The following is a 24487-nucleotide window of genomic DNA, read 5'->3' as shown; positions in this document are numbered from 1 at the left end:
TTTCTTTAACCCTCATAACACAAAAGATTAATAACAAAGTACTGAAAAGTCTCCTTTATAATATCCCAAGAAAGAAAAAAGTAAAAGTATAATTATTTTCATATAATTTGAGACAAAACTCCATCTGAAGTACAGTTCTACTCAGCAAAGATACTGTAAAAAGGCCACCTACTTATTCAACGGTTCTGCTCTACTTGTGTATTCAGAATCAAATCTATTTACTTAACTGACTAAAGTGTATAGCGTTGTTAGCCCTGCAAAGCCAGTACAACAGTGGAAAAGCTGGATTGTCTTCTGGCTCACTGATCAACAGATTTGTGGCCTTGATCACGGATACTAAATTTAAAATTGCCAATATTCTGATTGAAGAACATTTTGGCTCTGAGGTAATCTGGAAGAACCTGTCTTTGCTTTTAAATCCCCAGTATAAATTTGCACGACTTGTAGTTAGAAAAATCAACATGTTGCTCATAAAATGAGCATTTTAGCTTGAGTCTCAGAGTCGTTAAACAAGGAACCTCATGATGTCATTTTTACAGTCAATTTTCAAAGTAGAATTGCACTTGGAAGATCCTGAGAATATCCGAGCTGCAGACTTCCTGGATTCTCTGCCAGAGCAAGTAACATTGCGAAGAATTACAACAGGCAACTGCCATGACCAATGCAACATTTTACTCCAGACATGTCAAAGGCTGTAATCACTGAGGACTCTGCAGGACAAGTTTGAATTCTGAGTTCCAGAGTGCATCTTTGAGGGTTAAAATAAAAAAATTAAAACCAAACATTTTGTATCTGTCTCCCCCCACTTCTGTAAAATTTCTGCCTCCTCCAAAATGAAAGGGAAGTTAAAAAAAAAAAAATCAAACCCAATATCTTTGGGCTTAAACTGTGAATGAGAGTTTCAGGCCAAAGGGAAAAGATGCAGAAAGTTGGGAGGCCCAGAAATAGGAGACTACAAGGGGTACAGCCTCCAGTGTAAGTTTCTTACAGTACAGCCATTACCTAAACTAACTAGTGGAGACACCACAAGTCTGCAGGCCTTGTCTGTTTAGGAATAGTCCTGATGCAGCCATCACTGTAGCTGCTCCAGTACTGATCCTGAAAAAATAGACAAGGGCAAGCCAAGGCTTGAACCAGCTGAGTTTGAAATTGGGGTTGTCAAGGTTCCTCCCCCACTCTGAACTCTAGGGTACAGATGTGGGGACCTGCATGAAAACCTCCTAAGCTTACTTTTACCAGCTTAGGTTAAAACTTCCCCAAGGTACAAATTAATTTTATCTTTTGTCCTTGGAATAACCACTGCCACCACCAAACTCTAACTGGGTTTACTGGGAAACGTAGTTTGGATACGTCTTTCCCCCCAAAATCCTCCCAACCCTTGCACCCCACTTCTTGGGAAAGGTTTGGTAAAAATCCTCACCAATTTGCATAGGTGACCACAGACCCAAACCCTTGGATCTGAGAACAATGAAAAAGCATTCAGTTTTCTTACAAGAAAGTTTTCTTAATAGAAACAGAAGTAAATAAGAGTAAAGGAATCACCCCTGTAAAATCAGGATGGTAGGTACCTTACAGGGTAATTAGATTCAAAACATAGAGAATCCCTCTAGGCAAAACTTTAAGTTACAAAAAAGACACACAGACAGAAATAGTTATTCTATTCAGCACAATTCTTTTCTCAGCCATTTAAAGAAATCATAATCTAACGCATACCTAGCTAGATTACTTACTAAAAGTTCTAAGACTCCATTCCTGTTCTATCCCCGACAAAAGCAGCATACCAACAGACCCAGACCCTTTGTTTCTCTCCCTCCTCCCAGCTTTTGAAAGTATCTTGTCTCCTCATTGGTCATTTTGGTCAGGTGCCAGCAAGGTTACCTTTAGCTTCTTAACCCTCTACAGGTAAGAGGATTTTTCCTCTGGCCAGGAGGGATTTTAAAGGGGTTTACCCTTCCCTTTATATTTATGACAGGGGTAAATCGTATATTAGTTTGGTGCTAACTCCAACTCATCCTTGGCCTTCTTTATAGGAAAGAAACTGTACTGGTTTAACAAAATTCATTTTAAATCAGTCCTGTTAAACCACTGCAAGCCCCCAACAAAGGTGAACTTCAGCCAGTTTAGCACCGGCTTAGAACTAATTTAGTTAAACCTGGGGGGCTTGCCTACACAGAGCTGCACCCATTTAGCTAAAGGTGAGATTAAAGGAGGCAATGCAGCCTGGGGGCTAGAGCACAGGACTGGGCCTCAGGAGACCTGGGGTCTGCTCCTGGCTCTGCAAGGCCCTGTCCCTTCCTCTTCCTAGTTACCTCGACGCTTGCAGTGGTGTGTAGCACACCCCGCGCACCAAGTACGGCTGGAAACAGCGGTGTGGACAGCAAGTCCCCTACGGGGCTCGCTACACACCCCAGCGGCGCCTCCCATCTACTCTGCTGGTTGCAGCAGCGGGGTGTCCCGCCCGGGGCCTGCCCCTGCCGCGCCCGCCCGCGCAGCCCCGGCCCCTCGGGCCTCAGGCTCTGGAACCCCGGCGGGCGGGGTCTGGACCCAACCTCCCGGCAGGGCCGCTGGGGGGCCGTGGTCACTGCCAGGCCCCGAGGGCCCGCCCCGCTGCTGCAGCCAGCCCACCCCCGAGCACCCCGTGACCCGACAGAACCAGTTCCACCCCAGCGCGAGTCTACACAGAGGCGCCTAATCCGAATTCAGGGAACTCGGGGGAAACGGCTGCGTCACGAGCCCCGGGCAGCTTCGCCGCGGCCCAGCGCCGGAGCCGCCGCCCGGGTGTCGGGGGGAGCGGGACACCCCCGGCGTTGGCTGGCTGGCTGGCCACCGCCCCGCACCTTACCCGCTGCAGGCGGCCCGGGCCTTGTAACCGCTCCTGCCGCAGCGCCCGCCGCTCTTTCGAACCGCCGCTCCTCGCTTCTCATTGCGCGGAACGACCAGCGCCAGCCGATTGGCCTGCTGCTCCCGGCCCCTTGACTGGCTACCTCGCCAGCCAATCAGGGGCGAGCAGCCACCCGCGCCCACCGGGCTTGCGCGTTTCCACTGCCGTGAGCGCTGCTGGCGTCTGACTCAGACAGGGCAGGGAGGGGAAAGCTACTGCGGCCCTTGTTCCAACGGGGCTCCTTGTAAACGCCCCCCGGCCCTGGGTCACACAAACCATCTTCTAGGCGGTGTGTGCGGTCCAGGCCCTTGAGGAAGGGGAGGAGAGAATTCTCTGTCCTGTATTTTCAGAGACGGTCACTGTAACTGGAGAATCATGAACACTCACATCCTGATAAACTGTAAGGGATGAAATGGAGTCAGTTTGGATCTAATTCACAACAGTGTAAATCTGAAGCAAGTGACATGAATTACACCAATGTAAATGAGAGCCAAATCAGGCCCAGGTTAATAATCTATAGTGTCAATACAATCTCTTCATTCCAATAAAAGATACACCATGCTAACAAAATGCACAAACTATTTCAATTCCACCTCATACAAGTGCCATACTTTGTCAGCTCCGACGGATCAGTCATGCTCCATTTTCAAATCATAACCTCTGAAAAAACAGTAGTGACACCATTTCTAGCACTGACTGCAAAACATTGAAGCGCTAATAAGGGCTAAACAGAGGGCACCTAAGCATATGTCTACCCTTCAATACCCTGCACCTGCATATGTCTACCCTTCATTTTTTGTGTCATGTACTTATCCTTAGGATGAATAAAAAATTAACTGAGTCAAAAAATCACTGCAGGATTTGCTCTGCAGGATCATTAGCAGATTTTTAGAGCTGAAATCTTTCCAAACGCTGGTTAAAGAATTCAGATACTAAAGTGAGTACAACAATATAAATGTCTACATAGACAAGATGACCAAACAAAAAGAAAGGGCACACGACTTTCCTCAAATGTGCAGGAGGATGGCAAAGGATCCGGATGATGGGAAAAATGTAGGAAATACAAATCTAGTTTTATTGAGACACCACATGACTAGTACTCAGATTTTCCATTTGTACTTCCCATGAAAGATGGCACCTGCAGAAGCACAGCGTCTTCTAGGGCCAAGTTGAGGTATTGTTTCAGTACTACATTCACCACCTATTTCCTATAAGTCGATACCAGAAGTGAAGACTACAAGTAGGTCTGCCATGATAGTCTTATGTTCCCAGCCTACCCTAGCTAGAACTGCTAGGAGCCAGCCTAATCTGCCACTGAGAGAAGAGGGGAGAAACAGCTCATCTCTCCATGAAATTCCTGCCTCAGGCCCTAAACACTCATGTATGCAGAATGAGCTTCTTCATCAACCACAGATGACTACTTCAAGACCACTTTCTTCCCCTCAGTGACAGTGTCCCTTTTCACACAGGGATTCTTAACAGGCAAACCTGGAACAAACTAAGCAAAACTGGGAGTTCCCCTCATAAGCCTCAAAATGCCTGTACAGCCAGTTACTCTTCTGAATAGCCCTCCCTATCTACACAAACAAACAAAAACAAAAACCATAATTGGGTGAAAATTTGTCATTTTGTTATACACAGTATTTCAACCATCAAACCTCTGAATAAAAATGTATAACCATCAAGTCTTCAGCATCTGTTAGACTTTTACGGCTTTCAGACTGAAAACAATTAAAAGCTACTGTGAAAAATCAGAGTCTTGTATTGAAACCATCTGTCAAACTAAACTATCCAAAGACACTTGTTCTGTTGATGATTCCTCCATGTAAGAAGAAACTGCTTTGTTAACTCTACTATTCTAATCAGTACATCAAGTGTTTGGGATTCGGTTAAAAGTTCATGGCAGTTCTCAAGTAACAGCAATGTGAATCCCTGGTACTATCCTCGCGCTAGTGACTGTGTATTGTGAAAGAATCATAGGGAGAATGGCATGTTGACAAGAAGCGTAGAGTCAAGAAGGAAAGGAACTATCAATATCTAACGTTATAATTACCCAGATTGTTATGATGACTAAAATTTGTAGAATATCTTTCATACCCAACACCCTTTACAGACTGAACCACTTTACCCACCAAAGGCAGCCACCTCTGAGGTAAAATGGGACAGTTATTTCCCAACACACAGTAACATTACACAACATCTTAGCAAAAACAACAAGGAGTCCGGTGGCACCTTAAAGACTAACAGATTTATTTGGGCATAAGCTTTTGTGGGTAAGAAGCCACTTCTTCAGATGCATGGAGTGAAAATTACAGATGCAGGCATTATATAATGACACATGAAAAGAAGGGAGTTACCTCACAAGTGGAGAACCAGTGCTGACAGTGAGTGAGGACAAATACCATATCCAGCTGACACTGATGGGGGATTTAGGCAGACATAATACAATTATCCAAATTTGAATTTGGCCAGGACACTGCAGTCAGCTAGTCTGTGTGTTGAAAATGTGTCATGAGATTTTTAATGACTGTGGAGGTCAAGAATTGGTCCCAACAGCACTGTGTCTCTAACACTATGCCAAGGTAGGGATTTAATATTGACTCAAAAGGAAATATGCCACTGATGCCCCAATTGCAAGTAATGGAACTTGTTTGAAAATCCTGTTTAAAAACAGAGCAGTTCAAACAGTTCATGCTAGGCTGGCAACACTATGGTTTTACTTTGATGTTTCAGAGGCAAGAAATGTGTTTTGCACTGCAATGCATCGTTACAATTTATGGCACTATATGTATTACTAATAACAATCTCCATGCTACAGAGCTACTTGTATAAAATAGCTACAGTGTATAATTATTTCTTTCAGTTACTACAGATCATAGTAGTAGTAGATCACAATCATTCAAGAGTCCATCCTTCTTTTATTTTTGGCCCAGATGATTTAAGCAAATGTGTGTGTTTGCAACAGAGAAAAACTAACCAAGGCAGACAGATGTTGGACATATCTGCATTAGTAATGAAACTAAAAAGCCTGAAAGGGACTTGGCAAATACTATAAACCGAGTGCTATTGAAAAGTCCTGTAATTCATGCTTCAGTTAATATATATTTCCTATTAATGAAATTCAATCCTGATGGGAGCTGGCAATAAAACAGAAGTAGTGCATGAGTTTTTGACATTAAAATATAAATCCCTTGTATGCTGCACTCTAATGTAGAAGTTAGATTTCAATTCGAAATAAGATTTTTATAATAGTAGGATTTTTTTTTTTCTGGATGTAGTGTTAAAGGTGAACTACGTTGCTTTAACAGGTAAACATGTCAGAATCCAAATTAGTAATGGACTTCAAAATTACAAGTAAATTCATGAAAACATATACACAGATACATAAACAAAATACAGAAAAACCCTATTTAGTTCAACCTCATTAGTCCAAAATTCCCTCTGATAGGAACCTAGATTATGTCACTTGATGTGAATCATTGATCAGTAACTGCCTCAATTACTCATCCCTCCAATTATTTTATTATCCCCAAAATGTTCAGATGAAATGAGATTTCATTTACAATAATTTTCTCCATCATTTACCTGCTCTGTAAACAGTTGATGACAAGAAAACCAGATGGCCTGCACTGCTTTAAGCATCTATGATGTCATCAACTCTGGCAAGACAAATTTAGAAGCTTGCATTCAGCTTTTGGCAGGTGTCCTTCCTTTTTCTGTGTAAGAAAAATATCTAGATCCATATGCTTCCTAGTGCTGGCTGTAGTTTAACATTACAAGATCGGGTTTTAAGCAGTCCTGGCAATGGTTGTGCAGCACTTTCCTTTGCAAGCAAGAATTATGGGTGGAATTCTTTTGGAGCATTATGCCATTTATTGGGTGGTGCCAGCATCTTTAAGGAAACGATTCAAAACATGTTCAGTTTTCTCAGTAAACAAGTTGACTACAGGCCTCCATGAATGTAAGGTGACATTGTACAGCAAAGGATATAATATCTGTACAGACAATCATAATACCCCATGGGTGATGGGCAAGGAAGCCAGGCCCATACATAGGAAGGGTGGTCGTTGGGAGATAAATTGGGAAAGGCACAAACAAAGAACTGCAAATGCATCCTTTCTGTTGTACAGATTACCTGAAGCCCTAGCAATAGAAGTATTATTTAAACCTACCCAAATTGCTCAAATGCACTACAAACAATTCCAAGAATGGATGAATTATGGATGAGGACGGTATTTTGAAGAAATAAAAGGTCTGTGTGGGGCGACTGGATAGGCAGAATAGGTATGGGAGTTGGAATACTAAATGCAGGCAATATAGAAAATCTGCAAAGGAAATTAGGTTATTCCACGAATATAGGAGACAATCTATGGGAGGTGGGCCAAAGGCAGGTGCAATTCCTAAAAACCAGCACAGTCCTCACGGAACATTTAAAAATTGCTCTCCTTAATCTAATCTGCAATCCTAATTGGGGAAAAGGCTATGCTAAATGAGACATGGGCCAGACAATTTGCTATGGCTGAATTACATTTGTTAAGCGATGTTCAAGGTATAATTAGGAGCTTATTCCATGGACACTGGCCAGTAGAATGGAATTCTTTCTATTCTGTAAAAGTGAACGTTAGTTCCTGAATAGATCCCAGGTGGTGGAAGGTTACACTTTTAAATTGTGAATGGACCCAATGTACTGTGCTGGCCTTCAGTCCCTTGAATGGAACTCTCATAAATACCTATCCAATCATTAATAATGGCATTTTACATAATGAGTCATTCATATACCCTATGAAAGGTAATAAATGGGCAGTAAAGAACAAGGCAGCAAGGCTTGGTAATGCAGATTTCTCTGTATGTGTAGAGGATATTCAAGAGGGGTGGGTTTATCAGCCAGGATAATTGCAATTGGTAAAAGGTGGGTGTGGGAACACGAGTGAGCACTCCCATCTTTTGGGTCCCGAGCCATATTACATACTTAGGGAATGGAAAGGTCTGTCTCTAATAAATTTGTTAGTCTCTAAGGTGCCACAAGTTCTCCTTTTCTTTTTGCGGATACAGACTAACACGGCTGCTACTCTGAAACCTGTCAATACTAATAATGTGTCAAGTGTCACCTTGGAAAGGCACAGAAATTGTGTAAAGGTCTCAGAAGGCACACAATACAGCAAAGTGTCATTAAAGAGTATAAAATTGGGAAATGAAAATTGGCAAATTGTGCCCCACATTATCACTCAAAATATAACCTGGTTGGGGGAGATTTGTTTCATAATATAAAATTAGAGATTCCGCTATCAATGCATTGGAGAGCCTTGCTGAAGTCTGCAGAGGTTGTATGGGGCACTGCTTAAGAAACAAGCAAGACGTCACATATCCTCAGGTTAAGTATGGGTGAGGATGTGAACACTATCACAAAATTGGGAAAAGACATTACAACAGCAGGAGCCAATAACTGGTGGGATGACTTAATGCATTCTAACATGGAGACTGAAATACAACACCTGATCCTGCAGCCAGTGACAATCATGTGCCTTATGCAAGGGTTAATTATAATCTCTGTGTTTTTGCTTCGTAGGGTGGTTGTGTTTATATCGACGCAAAATGTTCAGCAAGACCTTGTGTGTTCTGGGCCTAACATCCCCAGGCCCATGTATGGCACATTAATTGGCAACAATATCTCATGCCATGCAAGGGGATGTGCTGGCATTCTTGAGATATGTAGGGCACGGAATTGGGTTGTGTTTAAAGAGGCCACGAATAGTAGCCTAGCCCTGCTGGTTGACATTTTATGGCCCAAGTCATGTTTTCCCCAATGGCTGGTAGGGGGCCCACCACATAAAAGTTAATTGAGTGCAGAACCCATATCTAGCATTACTTATGTAGGCATGCCGTGACAACTAACAGTGAACAATGTAAGGACAGGGCTAGGAATAATCATCGAACCGATGGTCACCTGGATCAAAGGACTCTCCCCATGGACTTATTCAGGCAGGACAGAGGAGCAAGACAGTTGGTAGTGCTACTGAAATAATGGACATTCTGTATGGAAGTATTGGACAAGAATGGTAGTACACAGATGGCATCTTGTACCACAAAGGCCACAGATTTGCAGGAATATTAATATGCACCAAGCAGGGGGTGTTTTTCTGGAGACACCCTGAACTGGAAGAAACGGACAAGTACATAACAGAGGACAGAAACATGGCGTAGTGGGTGCACGTAAAACAAGAAAAGGAGGGGATATGTAGGATGTAATATGTAGAATGTATATTTTAAGTGTTGAGACATATGAAAAGATGCCAACTTGTCTGGCAAGGAAAGAGAACAGCCAGGTAAAAGCCAGCAACCTGATCAGGTAAACAACTGGGTCAGCAAACTAATCTTAGTGCTAGGCAGAAAAAGCGTTTATGCAATATACAATGAATAACTTTGCAACACTGTATTTAAGGCGAGCACCTGAATGAATGTGGAGAAACGCTTGCATTTAACCCTATATTGTGTCGTTTCAGTGGACTGATCTCTCACTGAAGCAGCAAATAAACGACATCCTTCTTCAGCTCAAAAGTCTGTCTGTGGAACTGCACTCTGGGTGGCGGGGAAAGAACCAGGTCTGCACTAATAACTTACGCTGGTATAACTATGTCACTCAGGAGTGTGAAAAATCCACACCCCTGAGTGACGCAGTTATAGCGACCTAACCCGTGGTGTAGACAGCACTATGTCGACATAGCTACCGCCTCTCATGGAGTTGGATTAACTACGCTGAGGGGAGACGCTCTCCCAACCCCATTCACTTCAGTGAGATGACTCTCCCAACTCTCATAGCCAGGGTATGCTCCCAGGGGGCCAAATCTCAAGGTCCTTACTCAGGCACCGATGCAGCAAAGCTCTTAGGACCAGATTTTTAAAGGCACCTAACTCCCACTGAAATCAATGTGAGTTAAGCACCTACATATCTTTAAAATTTGACCCTTAAGCTTGCATGTAACTTCAAGCACATAAATAGTCCCACTGATTTCAGTGAGAATAACCGATGCCTAAGTGCTTTGTTGGATCAGGGCATCAGTTGTTAATCATGGAAAGCTCCCAGTGAAGTAAATGGGAGTTCTGCCTGAGTAAGGACTTAGTAAAAACTGAGTAAGGACCTTGGGGTTTGGCCCAGTATTTGTGCTCAATACTATTTCTGGAGTTTGTACTTCTAAAATTACTAAGATTTCTCTTACTGATGCTCATGTCAGACCTTGATGGGTAGTCACTAGGGGAAAATTTACTTCTATGTAATTCATATGCTAATAAGACCACAAACCAAGCCAAGCTGATCAGATTGTGTATGTTTTGGGTTATGAGAAATCATCACCCTGCTTGTAACTCTTTTGTATTTACCAAATCCATACCATGACTGAAATGTCTCCACTGCTAGGAGGACATTGTGAAAGGTCCATGCTCCCCCCATCCCTTGCTCAAAGGTGCACCTTTATGTTTGTTCAGAAAGCTATGTAATTTGGGTCATCTCTGAAAGTATGTTTTCTTTTTTCGGAGTTTTAAGTGAATCGCAGTTATGATAAAACCTGCCAGCACCGTCACCGCGCCAGAAACCGTGTAGGCAATTCCCAGGAAGAGGTTACTCCCTCCACACCACGTGACGGTTGAGAGAACCACCTGCTTTTTCCCTTTTAATTTGGTAACAGGGAAATCTGATGAGGCGACGTTAAAGTTTCATTAACAATCAGGATAAAATATACAGTGAGGAGTGTGCAAAAAATACTCTTCAAAATACACAAGGTGGGGATTTTTGCATTTGTTGTAAAAGTCTTTTATGGTGCTTTTAACTATTCTGTATCCCCTTGCCTCTTGTTACCAGTGGGTCCACAACCCCCAAAATGGCTGGGTGTGGGTAAGAAACTCACACACATCGTGTGCATCTACGTCTTAGCAAGATTATTGAAATACACCGGATTCTTTAATAATATGATGTCAAATTCATCCTCATATCGCTATGTACTGCACTGGAGCTGCATCATAATATTTAAAGGCAGCCTGCAAAAATTACTGGGAAATGAGCTTTTTGGGTGCTATTGTAATGAAGAACCTTTTAGCATTTTCCTTGACACTCCAGTCTCTGACATGAGGACACTCCACATAACATTCTTGTTGCATCCCCACCTCTCAATTCTAAGTCATGTTTATTCATCTAAGGCGTTGTCTACATGGGAGAGTTTTACCAACTATGCCAAAATAGTTATTCAGGTGTAACCCCATGTGTGGACATTTTTATTCAGTTTAACTTAAACCCCTTCCCAAGCAACATATGCCAGTAGCTCTCAACCATCTAGTCCAGTGGTTCTCAACCAGAGGTATGCGTACCCCTGGGGGTACACAGAGGTCTTTCAGGGGGTACATCAACTCATCTAGATATTTTCCTAGTCTTCCAACAGGCTCCATAAATAGCACTAGAAAAGTCAGTACAAACTAAAATTTTATACAGACAATGACTTGTTTATGCTGCTCTACATACTAGACACTGAAATGTAAGTGAAATATTTATATTCCAATTGATTTATTTTATGATTACATGGTAAATATGAAAAAGGAAGCAATTTTGCCATAATAGCGTACTCTGACATTTTTGTATGTTTATGTCTGATTTTGTAAGCAAGTAGTTTTTAAGTGAGGTGAAACTTGGGGGTACGCAAGACTCCCGAAAGGGGTAAAGTAGTCTGGAGAGACGGAGAGCCGCTGATACAAGCCGAGCTAGAAAACAGCCACCTTGTAGTACAATAAGGGACATCTCCATTGCAGCCGGGGATGTTAACGGCAGCTCGTGTAAACGTCCCCGTGCTAGCTGTACTCTAGCTAGCTCACTAAAAACAAAAGTGAAGATGCCGTGGCACAGTCTTCAGCATGGACTCCACAAGCCTGCCTGACTCCCAGGATACGTACTCACTAATGTAGCCCATGCTGAAGTCTGTGCCACGGCATCCTCGCTTCTGTTTTTAGTGAGCTAGCTCTAGTACCTCTAATGCAGAGACGTCTACACAAGCTACCATTCACAGCCTTGACTGCAGTGTCGACATGCCCTAAGTGTGTCCACACAGGTGGTGAGAACAGTATAACTATATAAGTATAAATTCACCCCTCAGGTTATGCTGTGTGGATAAAGTCTAAGCCCTTTTAATTCCCCACCATCTGTACCAAAGCTGGCCTCCAGCCAAAGGTCAGGCAAGCAGTTGCCTTAGAAGTTAGATCTAGTGTCACACGGCCTGATATAGGGCCTTTAAGAGACATGTCTTAACTCCACCAACACAGGCTGCAGGAAATCCAGGGATTCCCCCCAAACTAGATCTCCCTCAGGTTTTTTGTTGTATTACTGCCAAGCCACCATACTAGCAGGCATCTCTTTTTTTACCTGCCTAAAAATTAAGGAGTACCTTGGACATGATGAAAGGATACTGTAGGCAATGTGGAAGGTGTAATTCCCTGCTGGGAGACCATCAGCAAACTGGTTGGTATGGCTGACGCGACGGTAAAGGTTTCTGAACGTGGGAAAGGCTGACACACGCATCCAGATGATTAAGTCGTCGTTTAGATAACCGTTGTTCCTTTCATCCTCCTCATCCAGTAAATAAGCTGGTTTCTGCCAGTAAGGAGGCCTTGTTGTTCCTGGGGAGGAACAGGGATGAGCTATCAATGTTTAGAATGCTGCTAAGACAGGTAGTTCAATTATTTAATCCTTCTGGGTTTCTGATGTTCAACCGAGAATACAGATCAGACAAAGGTTCTGTCCAATATTCACAAGACATAGAGCCAATCACACTTTCCATCCAAAGATCTCAGATCACGTCTCAGACATTAACAAAGTGAACCTCACAACACCCCTGTGGGGTAGGTAAATAGTATTAGCCCCATTTTATAGATGGGGAAACCAGTGCAGGAGAGGCAAAGTGTACAGGAACAGTATCCCACTCTAATCATAAGAAAACTTTCCCTCTGCATTTAATTGTTCACCTTTATTTTTCATTTTTGTGCATTGATTCCTTTCTGTATACCTACAAACTGCACTAAAAGAGCAGTAAACATATGCATCTTATTTGTCATTAATTTGAAAAATTTTCTACAATATTTAGAAGAAGAAGAAGAAGAATATTGAAACTACTTAGATGGTTACTTCTTAAGGGACAGGGTCTGTTTTGTTGTTCTGTGTTTGTACAGGACCTACCACCATGGAGTCCTGGATCCATGACTGGGGCTACTATATTCTACTGCAATACAAACTAATAGTAATAACAAAACAGTGCTAATGAATATACATTTAAAGATGGAACAAATAGGTGATTCCACTTGGTTAACTCCTTTTGCCCAAGACCTTTAGTGGGTGAGGATGGTGCGGAAAGTAGTGGGGCTTCACTCTCCTGACATTCTAGAACATCTTTTTCTCTTCATAGCATCCCAGTCTCCTCTCTAAATGTGGCATAGTTCCCCATTGAAAAGTTGGAGAAGATCTCGTGAAGTTGCTCTCACAGTGCTTCCTCTGGACAAGTTACCTGCCATCGGGAAGAACACATAGACCCGTCTCCCAGAAATTGTGCATGTCTCAGGAGACTTCCACAAACAGAAGGAAGACTTTTATAATAAGGCAGGGCAGTGGAATCATTCTTACCTGCAAATGCAGAAGAGAGATTGTATGATGTTGGATTCCGAAATTTCACATTTTTATCTGACCACCAACTATTTCCAGTCTTCAACAATGGGACTTGGATAGCAGTGTATGAGTTAAGATAGTAAGAAAGTTGAATAGAATCTGCAGGGAGATCCAAAGTAATACATGTTACTAACAGGTCTGCAACTTCCAATGGTCACTCCAGTAGTCAACATGACCAACTGAAACCTTAAACAGAGAGAAAGAGAGGAGAGAGTCTTGTGAACAAACAGAAAGAAAAGACCGAGAGAGGGTTTTATCATTACTTCATCATGTACACATTCTGCGTGCCTCAGAAGTAAAGGACCATTCAAATTTCCTGAGTAAGAGCACCCTTGGAAGTTTTAAAAGCTGACCGTTTCCCTACTTAATGACAGGTTTCAGAGTAGCAGCCGTGTTAGTCTGTATTCGCAAAAAGAAAAGGAGTACTTGTGGCACCTTAGAGACTAACCAATTTATTTGAGCGTAACATCCAATGAAGTGCACTGTAGCTCACGAAAGCTTAGGATCAAATAAATTGGTTAGTCTCTAAGGTGCCACAAATACTCCTGTTCCTTTTGCGTATCCCTACTGAAAATTCTCCTTGCGTCACCATGACAGAATATCTACAGCTGCATTTCATTTACATTCCTTGATTCCTCTGTGATCAAATTCTTGGGATTGTGTCACCTGAAGCTTTTTGTTTGTTTGTTTTTTGAGGAGCTAGCGAAGGAATGATAGTTACAATCTATGAGCAGGCTTACTCTCCTATTTACCCCTGCCTTGGATTTTATTAGGTAGTGTAACTGAAGTGAATGTGATCCTACTTGCTGGGGTTTGAAGTCTCCACTTGCATTTCTGAAGCAGGTTCTATAATATGCAAAAATCAAATGTCAAAGATATATGAAGAAGACTCCTTAATTGAAGCTGCTATAGAGTGACGAGCCTTTGTAGCTTGTTACCAGCAATTTCCTTGAATCATCTTTTCCAACATCCAAAAAGAAACTAAGGGAAAGTGTACTAGAGTCATGCACCACCCCTTCATTTTCATGGAACAGAATGTGCATCTTTGTCTATGTTGAGAAAATATGGAAAGATAATGTGACAAGTAGCTACAACCTTAAACTGGTTTATTTTTTTAAAACCTGAAAACTGTAGTTCTTTATTAATTAGCTTGTCAAAGATAACTTGGTAGCTTCTGAGAACAATGTCAGGATAGCTTTCTCCCTGTAAAATCCTGGTGGAGACAAGGGACAGGCAGTTTTTTACCTCATTGTATTTATTGAGGAAAACTCCAGGTGGGGGGTTTAGTGTTGACCTCAGCTAGTAACATCGAGGTAAAAACTACTCGTGCCTTGTCTCTACCAGGATTTTACAGGGAGGAAGTTATCTTGCTGTATAAATGCACTTTTTCTTTTGCAGTAAAGATATAACCCAAGGAGTCCATGTCTTGAAGAAACATTTTGATTTGTCTTCATGAGAGCGAGGCTGTGTCTACACACTGAAGCTGTGAGAAGCGGAGAAGCTATATTAATACAGCTGCATCCATACTAGAGTTGCCATATCAGTATAACTATATTGGTTAAAAAAGATTAGATTCTGTAATCAATGTAGTTGTGCTTGTACAAAAGCCATTGACGTGCAGACCTGGCCTTATGCTGACTTAAAACTGGTTATAGCAGTTTAGCTTGCACATGTAAATTGACTGACAAGTTAAATCACTATAAGCCAGGATTATTAAACCAATGTAAGTACGTCCATAGAGGGGTTTGCATCAGTTTAGAAACACAACTTTAGTTAAGACAGTGCAACTGTTTGTGTAGACCAAGCCGAGATCAGATTCTCCATTTCAAGAATGTGCCACACTTTTAAACCGGTCACCCTAGGAAAGCGGAAGCTGAGTTTTCCAGGCCCACTCAATAGCCTGTTGTCAGGCTAGGATCAGGCGATAAATTTACTGTCTCCCTCTTTTTCTAGGATACTCAGTTCCCCAATCCTGCAGCTGGATCATGTGGGTGGACTCCTGCACTCACATGGAGTCTCACTGAGTTTAGTAATGTAAGTGGAGTCACTGCAGTGCAGCATGTCGGGTGCCACATCCACTTTGGCCACACCGTCGAACAGTTTAACATCCATATACGAGAGAGCCAGACAGAGGTGCCGGGATCAGACATGCAGAGAACAGGCAAGAATCAGCACTTAGATGGGGCTCTGTGAGGTCTCAGGGGCACAGAGATATTTAAATTGGTTACATCTGTGCAGGCAAATAAATCTGACATGGACGGTACTTACCATTGAACATGCTGTTGGCAATGGCACCGCATGGAGCCATTGGAGTTCCATTTGGATAGGTGGTGAAAGGCGCACAGTTGCTGTTCTGAATCTGAACTCAAGGTCAATGGACAATTAGAAATGTCTTTTCCTCATCAACATTTTTTTGGTCAATCTTTTACTCTTATTTCCCCCCTTTAAAAAAAACACCCCCCCCCACCAAAAAAACCCAACAACCCAAAAAAGAAAACCACCAAATATCTAAGAGTGCTAGGAGTTGCCAGTGCTTTCCAGTCACATTAGAGATGGGCCCCAAACAGAACGAGACTGGGGTGAGGCGTATCTGCCGTGGTCTAGTGGACTGAGGGGGTATGTCTACACAGCTGCTGGGAGCATACTTCCCAGCACAGACTGTTGCTGTGTGACAGATCCCCACAAAGGGAAAACCAACTAACTATTCAGGGGAAACTGTTTATGTGGAAACTAAACATACTGAAAACTATCGAGATTTGTTTTCTCTAGTCTCTTTCTTTCTGTTATATTCATATTTTACATATAAGAGAGTGGTGGCAACACTGAAAGACCAGCTTAGGTCTGTTAACAGGATTATAAAAAGGTTTTGTTCCATCTGCACGGTACTGGGAGTCCATGGTATAATCACAGCTGGGCTACAGTGATGTTGTAACGGTGTGCCTTAACACTGCTGTAACTGCAGGCTGATATGTTCAAACAAATTGTTTTGGTTGCCGCAGTTTGTCGGTACTCCATTTGAGACCTCTTAAAGGGGCCTGGCATTCGAAGGGTGAGTGCTCTTTTAGTCACTTTTTAACATAAAGGCTGCATCATAGAGAGGACCTTAGGGCCCATCTAGACTAGAATTACAAATAACAATTACAACCAGCTCACAATGATGTATTCCCCGACCCAGGTACAACATAGTTCCATTTTTCAGTGTAGACAGGACATTTACCTGCATCCCCAAACTCTGCTAAAATGTTGGACTTATTTAAGCCTTTACCATGGATTGAAGACATGCGTAAAAAAATGGCTAGGTGCCATCCATTCCCCAGGACAACTGTCTTGTAGCTGTGTCCCCAACTCGTGTAGATTGGGTCTAAAACGGCTAGCAAACCTCCAATAAAATCCAACTACTAATGATATTGCTGATAATTCTCGGCACTTGTGATCTGTAGACCTCAAAGCACGTTCTGAAGAAAACTCCTTTTCCAGGCATTGAAGTCAGTCTCCTTCCCTGTTTGCACACACATGCTACAGCTTCTACGACAACCAAATTGTTTTATCAGAGTTACAATGTGTGACCGTTGCTTCTGTACTTAATACCGAAGCTTTGCAACATCCCTGTGAATGGTTATAAGTGGGAAATGCTAGTAGAAAAGTTTACAGTGCCTTCTAACCTGAAGGAGACGACACTCACTAAAAAGTTGAGAAAGGGAGCTTACCCCTTGCAGCTGACCACATTTTCTATTCCCCACAAATAAGATGGCCAGGTCTAGTGCTCCAAATTTAAAGAAACTGAGGAATAAAGATATTGAGCTCTGGCTTTTTTTATGCACTTTTGGGCCCATCTGGTTTATAATCACAGCCTACCCTGGAGGAGAAATAGAGGGGCTCTGTTGCAACAAGAGACCCAGGAGAAACTCCGGTGATCTAAGGATACACAGCAACAGAGGAGAAACATTAAAAAAATTAAAATAAAAAAGGTAAATGTGGTTGTAAAACCACAAAAACTCGCAGAAGGACTCAGAGGCAGGTGTAGTACCAGAAACGACTTTTTAACCAGAGAACCACACACTAAGAGCTTCCTCACCCGATGAAAATATTAATGATGTAACAAAAAGGAATACACTTACGTTAACATCTTCACCCAGCAATTGTGAGTCACTTCTGGAGAGGACATACCGACGGTGGTTCTGATAAAAGTTTAGTAGACGATAGTAGATAAAAACATCACCCTAGAATTCAAAGGAGAATAATATAGGATGAGGAGAGCATAAACAAAATAGGCCATTTTTACAAACTGTTGGGAAAAAATCCCGGAGGGGGAGAGAGAGGGGGAAGGGGGGCAGCCTGATGGATTTGTTGTTTACATTTCAGCTGACTATTTTAGCAGAAACATTCACTTTCCTTGGGCTTGTGGGTGGAGCATGGACAGAATACCATCATTCTCCCCACCCATTGCTTTGGCATCGCTGAACTACATGAGTAGTTCCATTGAGGTCACAGTTTTTTTATTTGGAAAGGTTGCAGGATTGGACCCCCAGTTTTCTAAATATGTTAAGATTATTAAATTCAACTATCAGCATTTAAAAAAAACAGATGTAAAGTAATTTAGCACTTGTGAAAGGTGCTGCACTGAGAGTGCTGTAGATTGAGGGTATAATTGTCAAAAATGCTTACCTGACTTAGGACCCTATGTCCTATTTTCAAAAGAGACTTAGGCACTTTTGGCTCCTAAATCCCTTTTGAAAAGAGACTTGGGGCTTGTCTACATGGTGCCACAGACCAGTCAGTGGGGGCGTGAACTGCAGAGTGCTCTAGCAGTCCCAGGAACACCCTGCCGTACTGCACACCTTGCACGGATGTAGTCCACAGAATTACGTAAATGCACACTCGATACCTTTTAGTTTGCACCACCACGATCTACATGGGCCAGGTAGAGAGCAACATATTAGAGCATTCTGCAGTTCACACCCCCATAGGCCTGTCTTTAGTGCAGTGTAGACAAGCCTTTAGCCCTTTTGAAAATGTTGAGTCTTGAATCTACAGACCAGATCTCATACAAGCAGCAGAAGTACCAGTTTGTACATGCAATATGGGAAACTGACATTTTTACTTTCCATTTTAAATGTTTTCAAACCTTGACACATTCTTACGGCTGAAGGATTTTCATGTCTAATGCATTTATAGCCCCTTTCACTCTGAAAAACTCTAAAGTTGTGGGAAGAGCTACAGGAGTTTTACTTACCAAAAGTGGCCGCGGCTTCAGTTTTCTGTCTCATCTGAAAGAAGGTCCTACCCCTGCTGCACAGTACCAACTAACACCAGGGTGTGGCCCTGGGTCCCTACTGGGGCATTGACTCACTACTGATTCAGAAGAAAGAAGTCACCTCTTGACTCAACAGCACTTCTTGCAGCACCTGTTTTCACCTGGGAGGTCTCCAATCTAAGTATTATGTAGCCTGATCTTGCTTAATTATGGGATTTGCCAAAATGAGTAACAAGCAGGGTAAAGGCACATCTTTTGGGTGTAATCGTGATGTACATATCAGTGGTGACATATTATTACTTTTTTGGAAGGTGTGCAGTACTGCAGGGTGTTCCTGGGACCGCTAGAGCACTCCGCAGTTCACGCCCCCACTGACTGGTCTGTGGCACCATGTAGACAAAAAAGTTTGTTAGGTTTGTGAAAGGTACTGACATAAAGCCCTGGCTTAGTGTCCTTTACAGGACAAAATTTATACTTCTTACACATCCCGAAATACAGGAGCTGGGGTCTGCGGGTGGTTTCACACCTTCACCTACCAGCATATTTTCCTGCAGTGTGACGTGCACGGAACAGTTGCATTCTTTATCCCAGTTAGAGGAGTTTTCACGCAGTTTTGAACAATTCAAACATATGTCCGAATAGTTAATCTGTCAAAGAAATAAACAAGCAAAGATTATATTGGGGTGGACAAACTACGGCCCATGGGCCAGATCCGGCCCATCGGGGCTTTGGATCCAGCCCATGGGATTGCCACCCCGGTGGCCAGCACCATGTCCCTGCGGCCCCCTCTAGGAGGGGGAGCAGAGGGCTCCGTGCGCTGCCCTTGCCTCCAGGCACCGACCCCCCGCAGCTCCCATTGAACGGGGGCACCCTGATTCTCCAGCTGGCTCTCTGCCAGCATGGGAGGAGTTTAGATTGCCCTGAGAACTCACCTGAATTCACTCAGCTGGTAACAATCCCCAGGGGCTGTCTGCCAGATGACAATACCTGGAGTGCTGTGGATTCCTACCCTCTAATCCTGAGTTGCAGGGGGTTTGCTAGAGGAGCCAGTTATGCTGCCGCTGCACGCACCGGGCACCCTCGGCAAACAAACAAACAACAAACCAGGGAATCCCCAGTTGGAGTGCGGGGGATGAAAACAGTTTCTGCTCTTTTTGTGCCACCTGAGCAGCACAAAGAGAGTGGAGCAGGGGTGAGAGTCAGGTCCACAGTAACTGGGGCAAACACTATGTTGGAAATAGCATTATTTTCTCTCTCTTTAATATTTTGCATTTATTTAGCACCTTTCATCCGAAACAAGTGCATTTAATAACTGAAAAATAATACCATCCTACTGTAACTTTTAGCAAACACTTATAATAAGGGCCGATAATTAGTTTTTACTTTTATATTTTTATCCATTACAGTGTACGCTCAGACTACAAAATATAAGAGGCAAAGTTTGGGCTCTGAGACTATCCTAATGGAAAAACAAGCCACATTTTTTTTCCTGTAAGGTGACCGGCCCACGCAAATCACCATGTACTATTTTGTTTGGTTTTTTCACCCCACAGGCCAAACAAAGAAATAATCTAGCTGTCCTTGTCAATTCTAGTGGGTGCTGTATATACAAATGGCAATGTGGTTTAGCGGTTTGAAGAGAGAACTGGGAGCCTCGTTTGCTGGCCAACTGACTCGCCGTGAGACCTCGTGTAAATCATTCTGTGTTTTAACATACCCCGCCCCCTGTAAAACTGATGTCAAATTACCTAATTACGGCTAAAACAGGTTGAATTATTCATTGTGAATACTATGAGTTGCAGATTTATTCCTCTTTTCTGTTCACAAGTCAGTCACAAACCAAGCAATTTTTTTTTTTTTTTTTTTGCTGGTCTATTCATTATCCAAGGTGTGTGATTGGTACACATAGTATTGTACTGCTTCCCAACTGGATGACAAATTTTCAAAACTAGAGAAAAACAGATAATGCACTTCAAAAACAATTTATCAGCCTAGTAATTTTTGCTAGAATTGTGAAACTGTCAAGATTCACGATCATTTACACAAATACTAGCTGTCTAAACATTCATAAAGAACAAAATAATAGGAGGTAACAAGTCAGTGGATTGAATTTAATACTTTGATTTTGAAATTGGCCTTAATATTCAACCTGCTCGACCTGCAGCAGCCATCGTTAACAAATGAGGAATCTCTTGTGTTTTAGGATTCTGGCTTGTCAAATATTTATTGACATTTTTCTAGTGCCTAACAATACCAAAGTCACCACAGTTTATTTCCTTCCCTAAGCACAGGGACAAATGACAGTGTCCCGGATATTACCATCTGGTAGATTAGCAAATGCTGACTTTTTAACAGTGACCACTTTAATGGTGACCACTTTCACATGGGGTATTGTGGGTTCGTTTGACATCCTGGGGTAAAAGGAGTACATCCATGATAGAGTTACTACCCCCCTTTGGTCTGAAGCACACACACAGTTATTTTCTCCCAAACATGAGCCGCTCTCTAACAACACTCACCAAGAAAACCACCCAAAACAAACCTGGATTTCTTTGACACTTCTTGCAGATAATATTAGGCAGATTCCCATGAGAAGGCAGAAGAGTCCAATGATAAACAAGCTGGAGAGGACAGTCGGAGCGGTGAGCTTGGGCTTCCAGGCTGGCAGTTTCTGTTGTTTAAATGCACTGTTATCTGGACATCTGGAGGGACGCTCCTGTGCTCCTTGGCTGTTCTTATTTTCCATGCTGTTGCCGTTGGAGAAGGGTGTGTGGTTTTGGGGGTGGGAAGGGTAAGGGTGTCGGTGTTAAGACTTGGTCTCAACTTAAATACTCTCTCTGATGTTGGAGGCTGTGTTGTTTCTATAAACCTTTGTTACTTCCTGGAATTACTCATTAACTAGACCTTTCTTCCTCTGTTCAGGCTCATCCTGTCCGTTGGTGACCTCAATCACCTTAATCAGCTGGTGCTATCAGCCACAGGTGTACTTTAGTCAGAGTCATAGGGACTGCATCCTAGACAGTCCGGACTCTCTGGGAAAGTCACCAAGAGTCTTTTTCTGCTGCACCACTTAGTACAGTAGAACCTCAGAGTGACGAACACCCCGGGAATGGAGATTGTTCGTTACTCTGAAACGTTATAACTCTGAACAAAATCTTATGGTTCTTTCAAAAGTTTACAGTGGAACATTGATTTGAAATTTTACTGTGCTGAAGAAAAATGCTGCTTTCACTTTATTTTTTATTAGTTTACGTTTAACACAGTACTGTACTGTGTTTTCTTTTTTAGCTCTCTGCTGTTGCCTGATTGCGTACTTCCGGTTCCAAATGAGGTATTTGATTGACTGGTCAGTTTGTAACTCGGAGGTTCTACTGTAAAGAGTTTATTAGGTTTCACTAAGTTCTGAGCTATTGATCACTTGCAGGGCCAATATCTGCTACCTGAAAGGTCTGTACACAGTTTGGTCCCTTACTCCCTCTCTTCCCTTTATTTCCATAGTCACCCTAAACGGAGCAGTGTTATCAAAAGCAAAAAAGGCTTTTACAAGAGAATGCTGTGTTGGATGACAATGTGAAGGGCTCCTACCAGTGTGAGGCCTTGGGGGAGAACTTACCAAGGGAGGAACTGCAACGCCCTTTGTAAGGGCACAGCATTTGGAGAGTTGGTATGGCCCCTTTTGAGTTCCCCAGTGCTAGCTTTGGTACTGTGCACCCCTCCCCCTTTTGCACTGAGAGCACAAGATCCCCAAAGGAAAGATCATCCTACCCTCTTCATATCACCACTCCTTAGACCTGATCACAATCTAGTCAACAACATAACCAACACAGAAGCTGCAGGTCACGGGAGAGATTGAGCAGTGAGAACAAGAGCTAAATAGTACAGACTGTATCCCAAGTTATATTCCCTCATACTCACTGGCTGACATGCATTATAAATGGGATTTGTTTACAGATCACACTAATGTTTGATTAAATAAATTCCTATTAAATCTCATCCAGATACAGGCAGTTTTGAATTTTAGCCAAAAGCACCCAGAAATGTTTACTCAAAACTTTGTTTCATTTTTCAATCAACTTGAGTGTTTCCTACTACAGATATCCATATTTTGCTAACTAGTCCAATGAGCATGTTTTACTCGATTTGCTCTATAGAGCCGACACAGCCAAGGGACAGCAAAGTGTATTCTGACATCACAGTAATCAAAATGAACTAAAATTCTAGTAGCAAATTCTTTATTTGCTGATAATGTGGAAACCAGATAAACCTAATGAAAAGGGCTATAGGATTTTTACTCACCACAAGTGGTCAGGGCTTCAGTTTTGTGTCTATTTGAAAGATGGTCCCTACAGCAACACAGTACCCACTAACAGGCACTAACTTTGATGTGCAGGGGTGGTTGAATAGTATTCAGCAAATTCTGCCCTCTTCATCACGTATCACATGATTTGTCAGTGGCACTGGCTCACTACTGACTCAGATGAAAGAGAAGTCACTCCTTCAGTTCATATTCCTGCCTGAGTTTGCAGGGCCTGCAGTATGAAAAGAACTCTTTTTACTTGTAAACTGAGCACCTTTGATCTGAGAGACAAACATGGCACCCCATGATACCATTTTTGCAAAGCCACTTTTCAGGGTAGAACTGCACCCAAAGAGAGAGTCGAGTGCAAATACAGCTTGTTTCAGGAAGGGAGATAGGAGGGGCTGCAGGGAGTCAGGTAGATTGTATCTACATTATGAGATAATGTTTCCAGTGGAAGAATGAAACTGAACTTTCCAGTGTATCACAGTTTGTATTGTTGGATCATATTAAAGAAGTTCTGTATTAAAATCACAAATGAGTTTGATTCCCCATAGTTTAAATTCCAGGGTATTACTAATTCAGAGGTCTCTTGGTTTTTGGTACTGTTTCTCTCCCTCTATGTGTGAAACTTGCAAGCTGCTAATTGCATTAGTACATTCTAAGACAGAGTCTGTTCTCAAAGCAATTCTTTGTAACAACAACTACTCACACAGAGAGAGACTCAAAGCAATACTCTGTAACAACAGAAACAGCACCCAGAGACTCCCCGCCCTTTTGTTGTATTCATCTCACTTTGTAAACAATTGTGATTAAAATAGAGATAGAGGATGTATGTGGATGGATGCTTGGTGTGGATAATAACTGAATGATCAGGGAGGTGCCAGCCTAAGAATCCAGTGTCCATCGGCTGAAGAAGGCATCAAGTGGAAATAGCCAGAGGACCCCCAGAGGGCAGACTGGAATCCACCCAACAGCCTCAAGGATGGGAGAACCAAAGAACAAGATAACATCTGGCAGCATGGAGCCATCAGGAATGTGCTATCTGTTGACTGATTCAGCAACAGCATGATGAAGCAATTCCCATAGACTGGCATAGGAAGAAATTCCTATAAAAATGGACTTTAGAAAGTGAGAACTTTGGGGTCTGATTCTGCAAACCAACTACCAGGAGCATCAGATGAGCATCTGACAAGGCCCTGCTCCCTCCTCATGTCCAGGCCACCTGGCCAGTGGCTTGGCATGAGCAACTCTGAGGCTGGTAACTATGATAACAACCTTGCAGAACCTCTGTGGTGTGTATGAATGAATGTGTGAATAAATATGAAATTGAATGGAATGTTATAGCTATAACTAACTGCTTAC

At 42.6% G+C, this 24487-nt stretch overlaps 1 protein-coding gene across 2 annotated transcripts in view; it reads right to left on the bottom strand.

The window, feature by feature from the left end:
- The window catches only part of LOC125620868 (uncharacterized), a 41622-nt gene extending 19917 nt beyond the window's left edge, over window positions 1–21705 (bottom strand). For both annotated transcript variants that reach the window (XM_075118599.1, XM_075118597.1), the window contains exons 1-7: window positions 21368–21705; window positions 19362–19472; window positions 17690–17791; window positions 15840–15930; window positions 13530–13670; window positions 12323–12532; window positions 10441–10566 (exon numbers count right to left, since the gene is read on the bottom strand). In XM_075118599.1, coding sequence (XP_074974700.1) covers window positions 10441–10566; window positions 12323–12532; window positions 13530–13670; window positions 15840–15930; window positions 17690–17791; window positions 19362–19472; window positions 21368–21571 — 985 coding nt within the window. In that variant the 5' untranslated portion in view covers window positions 21572–21705. The remainder of the gene's footprint in view (window positions 1–10440; window positions 10567–12322; window positions 12533–13529; window positions 13671–15839; window positions 15931–17689; window positions 17792–19361; window positions 19473–21367) is intronic.
- Window positions 21706–24487: the final 2782 nt, after the last annotated feature.

The sequence above is a fragment of the Caretta caretta genome, chromosome 1 (assembly GCF_965140235.1).
Source record: "Caretta caretta isolate rCarCar2 chromosome 1, rCarCar1.hap1, whole genome shotgun sequence".
Lineage (NCBI taxonomy): Eukaryota > Metazoa > Chordata > Testudines > Cheloniidae > Caretta > Caretta caretta.
This window is presented reverse-complemented; position numbering and strand designations above follow the sequence as displayed.